Source organism: Oncorhynchus kisutch, linkage group LG10 (assembly GCF_002021735.2).
Source record: "Oncorhynchus kisutch isolate 150728-3 linkage group LG10, Okis_V2, whole genome shotgun sequence".
Classification (NCBI taxonomy): domain Eukaryota; kingdom Metazoa; phylum Chordata; class Actinopteri; order Salmoniformes; family Salmonidae; genus Oncorhynchus; species Oncorhynchus kisutch.
In genome coordinates, this window is record NC_034183.2 from 3,341,731 (window position 1) to 3,356,273 (window position 14,543).

General features: G+C 31.2%; 1 protein-coding gene across 1 annotated transcript in view; it reads left to right on the forward strand.

The window, feature by feature from the left end:
* Nucleotides 1–11,742, forward strand: part of smad6b (SMAD family member 6b) — a 48,712-nt gene extending 36,970 nt beyond the window's left edge. Inside the window, exon 3 of the mRNA XM_031832888.1 lies at nucleotides 10,658–11,742. Within this exon, the coding sequence (XP_031688748.1) occupies nucleotides 10,658–11,238 (581 nt within the window). The 3' untranslated portion in view covers nucleotides 11,239–11,742. The remainder of the gene's footprint in view (nucleotides 1–10,657) is intronic.
* The last annotated feature ends 2,801 nt before the right edge of the window (nucleotides 11,743–14,543 follow it).

The following is a 14,543-nucleotide window of genomic DNA, read 5'->3' on the forward strand; positions in this document are numbered from 1 at the left end:
CGTTAAACTTCCTCCTTCCTTTTTACCTGACCTGTGGTTGTTGTAATATAATGAAATGGTCCTAATACGGTATGGTATATGTAATATCTAGTATGGTATATATAATATGGTATATGTAATATCTAGTATGGTATATATAATATGGTATATGTAATATCTAGTATGGTATATATAATATCTAGTATAGTATATATAATATCTAATATGGTATATATAATATCTAATATGGTATATGTAATATCTAATATGGTATATATAATATCTAATATGGTATATATAATATATAATATGGTATATGTAATATCTAATATGGTATATATAATATCTAATATGGTATGGTATATGTCATATCTAGTATGGTATATGTAATATCTAATATGGTATATATAATATCTAATATGGTATATATAATATGGTATGGTATATGTAATATCTAGTATGGTATATGTAATATCTAATATGGTATATATAATATCTAATATGGTATATGTAATATCTAGTATGGTATATATAATATCTAATATGGTATGGTATATATAATATATAATATGGTATATGTAATATCTAGTATGGTATATATAATATATAATATGGTATGGTATATGTCATATCTAATATGGTATGGTATGTATGGTATATAATATGGTATGCTATATGTAATATCTAGTATAGTATATATATAATATCTAGTATGGTATATATAATATATAATATGGTATGGTATATGTCATATCTAGTATGGTATATGTAATATCTAGTATGGTATATGTAATATCTAATATGGTATATGTAATATCTAGTATGGTATATATAATATCTAATATGGTATATATAATATCTAATATGGTATATATAATATCTAATATGGTATATATAATATCTAATATGGTATATATAATATCTAGTATGGTATATGTAATATCTAGTATGGTATATATAATATGGTATATGTAATATCTAGTATGGTATATATAATATGGTATATGTAATATCTAGTATGGTATATATAATATCTAATATGGTATGGTATATATAATATCTAATATGGTATGTATAATATCTAGTATGGTATATATAATATCTAATATGGTATATATAATATGGTATGGTATATATAATATCTAATATGGTATATATAATATCTAATATGGTATATATAATATCTAGTATGGTATATATAATATATAATATGGTATGGTATATGTCATATCTAGTATGGTATATGTAATATCTAGTATGGTATATGTAATATCTAATATGGTATATGTAATATCTAGTATGGTATATATAATATATAATATGGTATGGTATATGTCATATCTAATATGGTATGGTATATAATATGGTATGGTATGTATGGTATATATAATATGGTATGGTATATATAATATGGTATGCTCTGTGTGGTATATAATATGGTATGGTATGTATGGTATGTATAATATGGTATGGTTTACATAATATAGTATGGTATGTGTGTTATATATAATATGGTATGGAATGGATGGTATATGGTATGGTATATAATATGGTATGTTATCTGATATGGTATGGTATGTATGGTATATATAGTATGGTGTGTATGGTATATAATATGGTATGTGTGGTATATATAATATGGTATGGTATATAATATGATATGGTATGTATGGTATATAATATGGTATGGTATATATAATATGGTATGGTCTGTGTGGTATATAATATGGTATGGTATGTATGGTATGTATAATATGGTATGGTTTACATAATATAGTATGGTATGTGTGTTATATATAATATGGTATGGAATGGATGGTATATGGTATGGTATATAATATGGTATGTTATCTGATATGGTATGGTATGTATGGTATATATAGTATGGTGTGTATGGTATATAATATGGTATGTGTGGTATATATAATATGGTATGGTATATAATATGGTATGGTATGTATGGTATATAATATGGTATGGTATGTATAGTATATATAATATGGTATGGTATGTATGGTATATAATATGGTATGCTATGTGTGGTATATAATATGGTATGGTATGTATAGTATATATAATATGGTATGGTATGTATGGTCTATAATATGGTATGCTATGTATAGTATATATAATATGACCCTGTGTGGCTCAGTTGGTTAGAGGGTGTCACTAACTAGGGTCCGGGGAGTGATTTCTTTAGGGACTAATTAAATGTGTTCACTCTGTACTACTCTACAGTACGTCTAAAAGTTTGCATCTCTCTCTCCCTCCTTCACCCTCTCCCTCCCTCCCTCTCCCTCCCTCCCCTCCCTCCCTACCCCTCTCTCTCCCTCCTTCCCCTCTCTCCCTCCCTAGTAGTGTTATAGTGTAGTAGTGTTATAGTGTTATAGTGTAATAGTGTTATAGTGTTATAGTGTTATAGTGTAGTAGTGTTATAGTGTAGTAGTGTTATAGTGTAATAGTGTAGTAGTGTTATAGTGTAGTAGGGTTATAGTGTTATAGTGTAGTAGGGTTATAGTGTTATAGTGTAGTAGTGTTATAGTGTCATAGTGTCATAGTGTAGTAGTGTTATAGTGTAATATAGTTATAGTGTAGTAGTGTCATAGTGTAGTAGTGTTATAGTGTAGTAGTGTTATAGTGTTATAGTGTTATAGTGTAATAGTGTTATAGTGTAGTAGTGTTATAGTGTAGTAGTGTTATAGTGTTATAGTGTTATAGTGTAATAGTGTTATAGTGTAGTAGTGTTATAGTGTTATAGTGTAATAGTGTTATAGTGTTATAGTGTTATAGTGTAGTAGTGTTATAGTTTAATAGTGTTATAGTGTAATAGTTGTATAGTGTAATAGTGTCATAGTGTCATTGTGTAGTAGTGTTATAGTGTAGTAGTGTTATAGTGTAGTAGTGTAATAGTGTAATAGTGTTATAGTGTAGTAGTGTTATAGTGTAGTAGTGTTATAGTGTAGTAGTGTTATAGTGTAATAGTGTTATAGTGTATATAGTTATAGTGTTATAATGTTATAGTGTAATATAGTTATAGTGTTATAGTGTCATAGTGTAATAGTGTTATAGTGTAGTAGTGTTATAGTGTAGTAGTGTAATAGTGTTATAGTGTAGTAGTGTTATAGTGTTATAGTGTAGTAGTGTTATAGTGTAATAGTGTTATAGTGTAGTAGTGTTATAGTGTAATAGTGTTATAGTGTAGTAGTGTTATAGTGTAATAGTGTTATAGTGTAGTAGTTTATAGTGTAATAGTGTAGTAGTGTTATAGTGTAGTAGTGTAATAGTGTAGTAGTGTTATAGTGTTATAGTTTTATAATGTTATAGGGTTATAGTGTTATAGTGTAGTAGTGTTATAGTGTTATAGTGTTATAGTGTAGTAGTGTTATAGTGTAGTAGTGTTATAGTGTAGTAGTGTTATAGTGTAGTAGTGTAATAGTGTAGTAGTGTTATAGTGTTATAGTGTTATAGTGTAATAGTGTAGTAGTGTTATAGTGTAGTAGTGTTATAGTGTTATAGTGTTATAGTGTAATAGTGTAGTAGTGTTATAGTGTAGTAGTGTTATAGTGTTATAGTGTTATAGTGTTATAGTGTAGTAGTGTTATAGTGTTATAGTGTAATATAGTTATAGTGTAGTAGTGTCATAGTGTAGTAGTGTTATAGTGTAGTAGTGTTATAGTGTCATAGTGTCATAGTGTAATAGTGTAGTAGTGTTATAGTGTTATAGTGTTATAGTGTCATAGTGTCATAGTGTAGTAGTGTAGTAGTGTTATAGTGTAATATAGTTATAGTGTAGTAGTGTCATAGTGTAGTAGTGTTATAGTGTAGTAGTGTTATAGTGTTATAGTGTTATAGTGTAATAGTGTTATAGTGTAGTAGTGTTATAGTGTAGTAGTGTTATAGTGTTATAGTGTTATAGTGTAATAGTGTTATAGTGTAGTAGTGTTATAGTGTTATAGTGTAGTAGTGTTATAGTTTAATAGTGTTATAGTGTAATAGTTGTATAGTGTAATAGTGGCATAGTGTCATTGTGTAGTAGTGTTATAGTGTAGTAGTGTTATAGTGTAGTAGTGTAATAGTGTAATAGTGTTATAGTGTAGTAGTGTTATAGTGTAGTAGTGTTATAGTGTAGTAGTGTTATAGTGTAATAGTGTTATAGTGTAATATAGTTATAGTGTTATAATGTTATAGTGTAATATAGTTATAGTGTTATAGTGTCATAGTGTAATAGTGTTATAGTGTAGTAGTGTTATAGTGTAGTAGTGTAATAGTGTTATAGTGTAGTAGTGTTATAGTGTTATAGTGTAGTAGTGTTATAGTGTAATAGTGTTATAGTGTAGTAGTGTTATAGTGTAATAGTGTTATAGTGTAGTAGTGTTATAGTGTAATAGTGTTATAGTGTAGTAGTGTTATAGTGTATAGTGTAGTAGTGTTATAGTGTAGTAGTGTAATAGTGTAGTAGTGTTATAGTGTTATAGTTTTATAATGTTATAGGGTTATAGTGTTATAGTGTAGTAGTGTTATAGTGTTATAGTGTTATAGTGTAGTAGTGTTATAGTGTAGTAGTGTTATAGTGTAGTAGTGTTATAGTGTAGTAGTGTAATAGTGTAGTAGTGTTATAGTGTTATAGTGTTATAGTGTAATAGTGTAGTAGTGTTATAGTGTAGTAGTGTTATAGTGTTATAGTGTTATAGTGTAATAGTGTAGTAGTGTTATAGTGTAGTAGTGTTATAGTGTTATAGTGTTATAGTGTTATAGTGTAGTAGTGTTATAGTGTTATAGTGTAATATAGTTATAGTGTAGTAGTGTCATAGTGTAGTAGTGTTATAGTGTAGTAGTGTTATAGTGTCATAGTGTCATAGTGTAATAGTGTAGTAGTGTTATAGTGTTATAGTGTTATAGTGTCATAGTGTCATAGTGTAGTAGTGTAGTAGTGTTATAGTGTAATATAGTTATAGTGTAGTAGTGTCATAGTGTAGTAGTGTTATAGTGTAGTAGTGTTATAGTGTTATAGTGTTATAGTGTAATAGTGTTATAGTGTAGTAGTGTTATAGTGTAGTAGGTGTTATAGTGTTATAGTGTTATAGTGTAATAGTGTTATAGTGTAGTAGTGTTATAGTGTTATAGTGTAATAGTGTTATAGTGTTATAGTGTTATAGTGTAGTAGTGTTATAGTTTAATAGTGTTATAGTGTAATAGTTTTATAGTGTAATAGTGTCATAGTGTCATAGTGTAGTAGTGTTGTAGTGTAGTAGTGTATAGTGTAGTAGTGTAATAGTGTAATAGTGTTATAGTGTAGTAGTGTTATAGTGTAGTAGTGTTATAGTGTAGTAGTGTTATAGTGTAATAGGTTATAGTGTAATATAGTTATAGTGTTATAATGTTATAGTGTAATATAGTTATAGTGTTATAGTGTCATAGTGTAATAGTGTTATAGTGTAATAGTGTTATAGTGTAGTAGTGTTATAGTGTTATAGTGTAGTAGTGTTATAGTGTAATAGTGTTATAGTGTAGTAGTGTTATAGTGTAATAGTGTTATAGTGTAGTAGTGTTATAGTGTAATAGTGTTATAGTGTAGTAGTGTTATAGTGTAATAGTGTAGTAGTGTTATAGTGTAGTAGTGTAATAGTGTAGTAGTGTTATAGTGTTATAGTTTTATAATGTTATAGGGTTTATAGTGTTATAGTTTAGTAGTGTTATAGTGTTATAGTGTTATAGTGTAGTAGTGTTATAGTGTAGTAGTGTTATAGTGTAGTAGTGTTATAGTGTAGTAGTGTAATAGTGTAGTAGTGTTATAGTGTTATAGTGTTATAGTGTAATAGTGTAGTAGTGTTATAGTGTAGTAGTGTTATAGTGTTATAGTGTTATAGTGTAATAGTGTAGTAGTGTTATAGTGTAGTAGTGTTATAGTGTTATAGTGTTATAGTGTTATAGTGTAGTAGTGTTATAGTGTTATAGTGTTATGTGTTATAGTGTTATAGTGTCATAGTGTAGTAGTGTTATAGTGTTATAGTGTTATAGTGTAATAGTGTAGTATTGTTATAGTGTAATAGTGTAGTAGTGTTATAGTGTAATAGTGTAGTAGTGTAGTAGTGTTATAGTGTAATAGTGGAGTAGTGTTCTAGTGTTATAGTGTTATAGTGTAATAGTGTAGTAGTGTTATAGTGTAGTAGTGTTATAGTGTTATAGTGTAGTAGTGTAGTAGTGTTATAGTGTAGTAGTGTTATAGTGTTATAGTGTTATAGTGTAGTAGTGTAATAGTGTAGTAGTGTTATAGTGTTATAGTGTTATAGTGTAGTAGTGTTATAGTGTTATAGTGTTATAGTGTTATAGTGTAATAGTGTAGTAGTGTTATAGTGTAATAGTGTAGTAGTGTTATAGTGTTATAGTGTTATAGTGTAATAGTGTAGTAGTGTAGTAGTGTTATAGTGTAATAGTGTTATAGTGTTATAGTGTTATAGTGTAATAGTGTAGTAGTGTTATAGTGTAGTAGTGTTATAGTGTTATAGTGTAGTAGTGTAGTAGTGTTATAGTGTAGTAGTGTTATAGTGTTATAGTGTTATAGTGTAATAGTGTAGTAGTGTTATAGTGTAATAGTGTAGTAGTGTTATAGTGTTATAGTGTAATAGTGTAGTAGTGTTATAGTGTAATAGTGTAGTAGTGTTATAGTGTAGTAGTGTTATAGTGTTATAGTGTAGTAGTGTTATAGTGTAGTAGTGTTATAGTGAAGTAGTGTTATAGTGTTATAGTGTTATAGTGTAGTAGTGTTATAGTGTTATAGTGTTATAGTGTAGTAGTGTTATAGTGTTATAGTGTTATAGTGTAGTAGTGTTATAGTGTTATAGTGTTATAGTGTAGTAGTGTTATAGTGTAATAGTGTTATAGTGTAGTAGTGTTATAGTGTAATAGTGTTATAGTGTCATAGTGTAGTTGTGTTATAGTGTTATAGTGTTATAGTGTAGTAGTGTTATAGTGTTATAGTGTTATAGTGTAGTAGTGTTATAGTGTTATAGTGTAGTAGTGTTATAGTGTAAAGTGTTATAGTGTAATATAGTTATAGTGTTATAATGTTATAGTGTAATATAGTTATAGTGTTATAGTGTCATAGTGTAATAGTGTTATAGTGTAGTAGTGTTATAGTGTAATAGTGTAGTAGTGTTATAGTGTAGTAGTGTAATAGTGTAGTAGTGTTATAGTGTAGTAGTGTAGTAGTGTTATAGTGTTATAGTGTAGTAGTGTTATAGTGTTATAGTGTAGTAGTGTTATAGTGTTATAGTGTAGTAGTGTTATAGTGTAGTAGTGTTATAGTGTTATAGTGTAGTAGTGTCATAGTGTAGTAGTGTTATAGTGTCATAGTGTAGTAGTGTAATAGTGTTATAGTGTTATAGTGTAGTAGTGTTATAGTGTAGTAGTGTTATATTGTAATATAGTTATAGTGTTATAATGTTATAGTGTAATATAGTTATAATGTTATAGTGTCATAGTGTAATAGTGTTATAGTGTAGTAGTGTTATAGTGTAGTAGTGTAATAGTGTAGTAGTGTTATAGTGTAGTAGTGTAATAGTGTAGTAGTGTTATAGTGTAGTAGTGTTATAGTGTTATAGTGTAGTAGTGTAGTAGTGTTATAGTGTAGTAGTGTTATAGTGTTATAGTGTTATAGTGTAATAGTGTAGTAGTGTTATAGTGTAATAGTGTAGTAGTGTTATAGTGTTATAGTGTTATAGTGTAATAGTGTAGTAGTGTTATAGTGTAATAGTGTAGTAGTGTTATAGTGTAGTAGTGTTATAGTGTTATAGTGTAGTAGTGTTATAGTGTAGTAGTGTTATAGTGAAGTAGTGTTATAGTGTTATAGTGTTATAGTGTTATAGTGTAGTAGTGTTATAGTGTTATAGTGTTATAGTGTAGTAGTGTTATAGTGTTATAGTGTTATAGTGTAGTAGTGTTATAGTGTTATAGTGTTATAGTGTTATAGTGTCATAGTGTAGTAGTGTTATAGTGTAATAGTGTTTATAGTGTAGTAGTGTTATAGTGTAATAGTGTTATAGTGTCATAGTGTAGTTGTGTTTAGTGTTATAGTGTTATAGTGTAGTAGTGTTATAGTGTTATAGTGTTATAGTGTAGTAGTGTTATAGTGTTATAGTGTTATAGTGTTTTAGTGTAGTAGTGTTATAGTGTAAAAGTGTTATATTGTAATATAGTTATAGTGTTATAGTGTAATATAGTTATAGTGTTATAGTGTCATAGGGTAATAGTGTTATAGTGTAGTAGTGTTATAGTGTAATAGTGTTATAGTGTAGTAGTGTTATAGTGTAATAGTGTAGTAGTGTCATAGTGTAGTAGTGTCATAGTGTAATAGTGTTATAGTGTAGTAGTGTTATAGTGTAATAGTGTAGTAGTGTTATAGTGTAGTAGTGTAATAGTGTAGTAGTGTTATAGTGTAGTAGTGTAGTAGTGTTATAGTGTTATAGTGTAGTAGTGTTATAGTGTTATAGTGTCATAGTGTAGTAGTGTTATAGTGTTATAGTGTAGTAGTGTTATAGTGTTATAGTGTAGTAGTGTTATAGTGTAGTAGTGTTATAGTGTTATAGTGTAGTAGTGTCATAGTGTAGTAGTGTTATAGTGTCATAGTGTAGTAGTGTAATAGTGTAATATAGTTATAGTGTTATAATGTTATAGTGTAATATAGTTATAGTGTAATAGTGTTATAGTGTAGTAGTGTTATAGTGTTATAGTGTTATAGTGTAATAGTGTAGTAGTGTTATAGTGTTATAGTGTTATAGTGTTGTAGTGTTATAGTGTAGTAGTGTTATAGTGTAGTAGTGTTATAGTGTAGTAGTGTATAGTGTAGTAGTGTTATAGTGTTATAGTGTTATAGTGTTATAGTGTTATAGTGTAGTAGTGTTATAGTGTTATAGTGTTATAGTGTTATAGTGTAGTAGTGTTATAGTGTTATAGTGTAGTAGTGTAGTAGTGTTATAGTGTTATAGTGTAGTAGTGTTATAGTGCTATAGTGTTATAGTGTTATAGTGTAATATAGTTATAGTGTAATAGTGTTATAGTGTAGTAGTGTTATAGTGTTATAGTGTTATTGTGTAATAGTGTAGTAGTGTTATAGTGTAATAGTGTTATAGTGTTTATAGTGTAGTAGTGTTATAGTGTTATAGTGTAATAGTGTAGTAGTGTAGTAGTGTTATAGTGTTATAGTGTAATAGTGTTATAGTGTTCTTCTCGGCGCTACCAACATATTCAAATAATGATTTACATATTTTAATAAAAAATGTTATTTTAATTTATTTATTAATACTATTTCATCCTTTGAAAATATATAGTCCCCCACACAATTCTAGGGTTGCTTCCCAAGCCAGCTGGTCATTTGTTCTATCGGTTCGGTTGCAAGAGACATGTGTTGACTCATCAGGACCCTGTTGTTCAGAGGAGCTAGCCAACAACAAAGCTAACACATTCACTTCAAACTGAATCAGGACCCTGTTGTTCAGAGGAGCTAGCCAACAACACAGCTAACACAATCACTTCAAACTGAACCTGGACCCTGTTGTTCAGAGGAGCTAGCCAACAACACAGCTAACACAATCACTTCAAACTGAATCAGGACCCTGTTGTTCAGAGGAGCTAGCCAACAACACAGCTAACACAATGACTTCAAACTGAACCAGGACCCTGTTGTTCAGAGGAGCTAGCCAACAACACAGCTAACACAATCACTGTTATTCAGAGGAGCTAGCCAACAACACAGCTAACACATTCACTGTTGTTCAGAGGAGCTAGCCAACAACACAGCTAACACAATCACTTCAAACTGAATCAGGACCCTGTTGTTCAGAGGAGCTAGCCAACAACACAGCTAACACAATCACTTCAAACTGAACCAGGACCCTGTTGTTCAGAGGAGCTAGCCAACAACACAACTAACACAATCACTTCAAACTGAACCAGGACCCTGTTGTTCAGAGGAGCTAGCCAACAACACAGCTAACACAATCACTGTTGTTCAGAGGAGCTAGCCAACAACACAGCTAACACAATCACTGTTGTTCAGAGGAGCTAGCCAACAACACAGCTAACACATTCACTTCAAACTGAATCAGGACCCTGTTGTTCAGAGGAGCTAGCCAACAACACAGCTAACACAATCACTTCAAACTGAACCAGGACCCTGTTGTTCAGAGGAGCTAGCCAACAACACAACTAACACAATCACTTCAAACTGAACCAGGAAAGACTGCCAACTAGCTGCACCTAGTTTCATTTGACCTTTTTTCCATGTATATTTCTTTGTGTACATCTGTAAAAAATTATGCTGTTTCATAATTTCAACTGACTGAGAAATGCTGCCTGCAAGTCTGTCTCATCCCGACTCCCGACACGCTCATTGCTATTATTATTAGTGACCCACCTCACCAACATCCGGTGAAATTGCGGAGCGCGAAATTCAAAATACAAGAATCGTAATATTAAACATTCATGAACATACAAGTGTCCTACATCATTTAAAAGCTTAACTTCTTGTTAATCCAACAGCGTTGTCAGATTTCAAAAAGGCTTTACGGCGAAAGCACACCATGCGATTATCTGAGGACATACAAAAGCATTAAAAACATTTTCCAAACCAGCAGAGGCGTCACAAAAGTCAGAAATAATAAACTGTCTCTCTCTCCTCCAGATGCCAGTGTGTCCCCGGACGTACCCAAGCAGAGCCAGTGGTGTCACATGGCCTACTGGGAACACCGTGAGCGCGTGGGCCGTCTCTACCCGGTCTACCACACCTCCGTCTCTGTCTTCTACGATCTACCTCAGGGGACCGGCTTCTGTCTGGGCCAGCTCAGCCTCCACGATAACCATCAACCCTGTTCCACAGACCACCATCGCTTTCGGACCGTCCAGCGCACACGCGCCAAGATCGGTTACGGTATCCTCCTCAGTAAAGAACCGGACGGGGTGTGGGCCTATAACCGGAGTCAACACCCCATCTTTGTGAATTCCCCCACCTTGGATGTTCCTGGGAGCAGGAGTCTGGTTGTGAGGAAGGTGATGTCAGGATATTCTATCAGGGTGTTTGACTGGGAGAGATCCAGCATGTTGAGGAGCTTGCAGCACGCTGACCCTATAGAGTTGCTAGAGGGCCCCTATGATCCTAACAGTGTGAGGATTAGCTTCGCTAAGGGATGGGGCCCCTGCTATTCCAGACAGTTTATTACATCATGCCCCTGCTGGCTGGAGATACTGCTCAACACACACACATAATACAGAGAGAGAATGAGAGAGAGATAGATAGAGAGAGAGAATGAGACAGAGAGAGATAGATAGAGAGAGAGAGAATGGGAGAGAGATAGATAGAGAGAATGGGAGAGAGAGATAGAATGAGAGAGAATGAGACAGAGAGAGAGAGAGAGAGAGAGAGAGAGAGAGAGAGAGAGAGAGTGATAGAATGAGAGAGAATGAGAGAGAGAGAGAATGAGACAGAGAGAGAATGAGAGAGAGAATGGGATAGAGAGATAGAATGAGAGAGAATGAGACAGAGAGAGAGAGAGAATGGGAGAGAGAGATGGAATGAGAGAGAGAGAGCGAGAAAGAGAGAGAAACTATACCACATTTCATCTACCTAGATTTAATATAAAGTTTTATATATTATATCAAACATATATATTATACTGTAAGTAAATATATATTAGAATGTAAATAAATATATATTATACTGTAAATAAATATATATTATACTGTAAATAAATATATATTATACTGTAAAAACGGGCTCATTACAGTGTCGTTATTTATGTGTGGACAAGAGGAAAGAAACAGAACTTGCACTATATACACTACCAGTCTACTAGTTATATATAGTACCAGTCTACTAGTTATATATAGTACCAGTCTACTAGTTATATATAGTACCAGTCTACTAGTTATATATAGTACCAGTCTACTAGTTATATACACTACCAGTCTACTAGTTATATATACTACCAGTCTACTAGTTATATATAGTACCAGTCTACTAGTTATATATAGTACCAGTCTACTAGTTATATATAGTACCAGTCTACTAGTTATATATAGTACAAGTCTACTAGTTATATATAGTACCAGTCTACTAGTTATATATAGTACCAGTCTACTAGTTATATATAGTACCAGTCTACTAGTTATATATAGTACCAGTCTACTAGTTATATATAGTACCAGTCTACTAGTTATATACACTACCAGTCGACTAGTTATATATTGTACCAGTCTACTAGTTATATATAGTACCAGTCTACTAGTTATATATAGTACCAGTCTACTAGTCATATACACTACCAGTCTACTAGTTATATATAGTACCAGTCTACTAGTTATATATAGTACCAGTCTACTAGTTATATATAGTACCAGTCTACTAGTTATATACAGTACCAGTCTACTAGTTATATACAGTACCAGTCTACTAGTTATATATAGTGCCAGTCTATATACACTACCAGTCTACTAGTTATATATAGTACCAGTCTACTAGTTATATACAGTACCAGTCTACTAGTTATATATAGTACCAGTCTACTAGTTATATAGAGTACCAGTCTGCTAGTTATATATAGTACCAGTCTATATACACTACCAGTCTACTAGTTATATATAGTACCAGTCTACTAGTTATATATAGTACCAGTCTACTAGTTATATACACTACCAGTCTACTAGTTATATATAGTACCAGTCTACTAGTTATATACACTACCAGTCTACTAGTTATATATAGTACCAGTCTACTAGTTATATACACTACCAGTCTACTAGTTATATACACTACCAGTCTACTAGTTATATGCACTACCAGTCTACTAGTTATATATAGTACCAGTCTACTAGTTATATATAGTACCAGTCTACTAGTTATATATAGTACCAGTCTATATACACTACCAGTCTACTAGTTATATATAGTACCAGTCTACTAGTTATATACACTACCAGTCTACTAGTTATATATAGTACCAGTCTACTAGTTATATATAGTACCAGTCTACTAGTTATATATAGTACCAGTCTACTAGTTATATATAGTACCAGTCTACTAGTTATATACAGTACCAGTCTACTAGTTATATACACTACCAGTCTACTAGTTATATATAGTACCAGTCTACTAGTTATATATAGTACCAGTCTACTAGTTATATATAGTACCAGTCTACTAGTTATATATAGTACCAGTCTACTAGTTATATACAGTACCAGTCTACTAGTTATATACACTACCAGTCTATATACACTACCAGTCTACTAGTTATATACAGTACCAGTCTACTAGTTATATACACTACCAGTCTATATACACTACCAGTCTACTAGTTATATATAGTACCAGTCTACTAGTTATATACAGTACCAGTCTACTAGTTATATACACTACCAGTCTACTAGTTATATACACTACCAGTCTACTAGTTATATAGTACCAGTCTACTAGTTATATATAGTACCAGTCTACTAGTTATATATAGTACCAGTCTACTAGTTATATACACTACCAGTCTACTAGTTATATATAGTACCAGTCTACTAGTTATATATAGTACCAGTCTACTAGTTATATACACTACCAGTCTACTAGTTATATACACTACCAGTCTACTAGTTATATATAGTACCAGTCTACTAGTTATATATAGTACCAGTCTACTAGTTATATACACTACCAGTCTACTAGTTATATATAGTACCAGTCTACTAGTTATATATAGTACCAGTCTACTAGTTATATACACTACCAGTCTACTAGTTATATATAGTACCAGTCTATATACACTACCAGTCTACTAGTTATATATAGTACCAGTCTACTAGTTATATATAGTACCAGTCTACTAGTTATATATAGTACCAGTCTACTAGTTATATACACTACCAGTCTACTAGTTTATATATAGTACCAGTCTACTAGTTATATACACTACCAGTCTACTAGTTATATACACTACCAGTCTACTAGTTATATATAGTACCAGTCTACTAGTTATATACACTACCAGTCTACTAGTTATATATAGTACCAGTCTACTAGTTATATACACTACCAGTCTACTAGTTATATATAGTACTAGTCTACTAGTTATATATAGTACCAGTCTACTAGTTATATACACTACCAGTCTACTAGCTATATATAGTACCAGTCTACTAGTCATATACACTACCAGTCTACTAGTTATATACACTACCAATCTACTAGTTATATACACTACCAGTCTACTAGTTATATATAGTACCAGTCTACTAGTTATATATAGTACCAGTCTACTAGTTATATATAGTACCAGTCTACTAGTTATATATAGTACCAGTCTACTAGTTATATATAGTACCAGTCTACTAGTTATATACAGTACCAGTCTACTAGTTATATACACTACCAGTCTACTAGTTATATATAGTACCAGTCTACTAGTTATATATAGTACCAGTCTACTAGTTATATATAGTACCAGTCTACTAGTTATATATAGTACCAGTCTACTAGTTATATATAGTACCAGTCTACTAGTTATATATAGTACCAGTCTACTAGT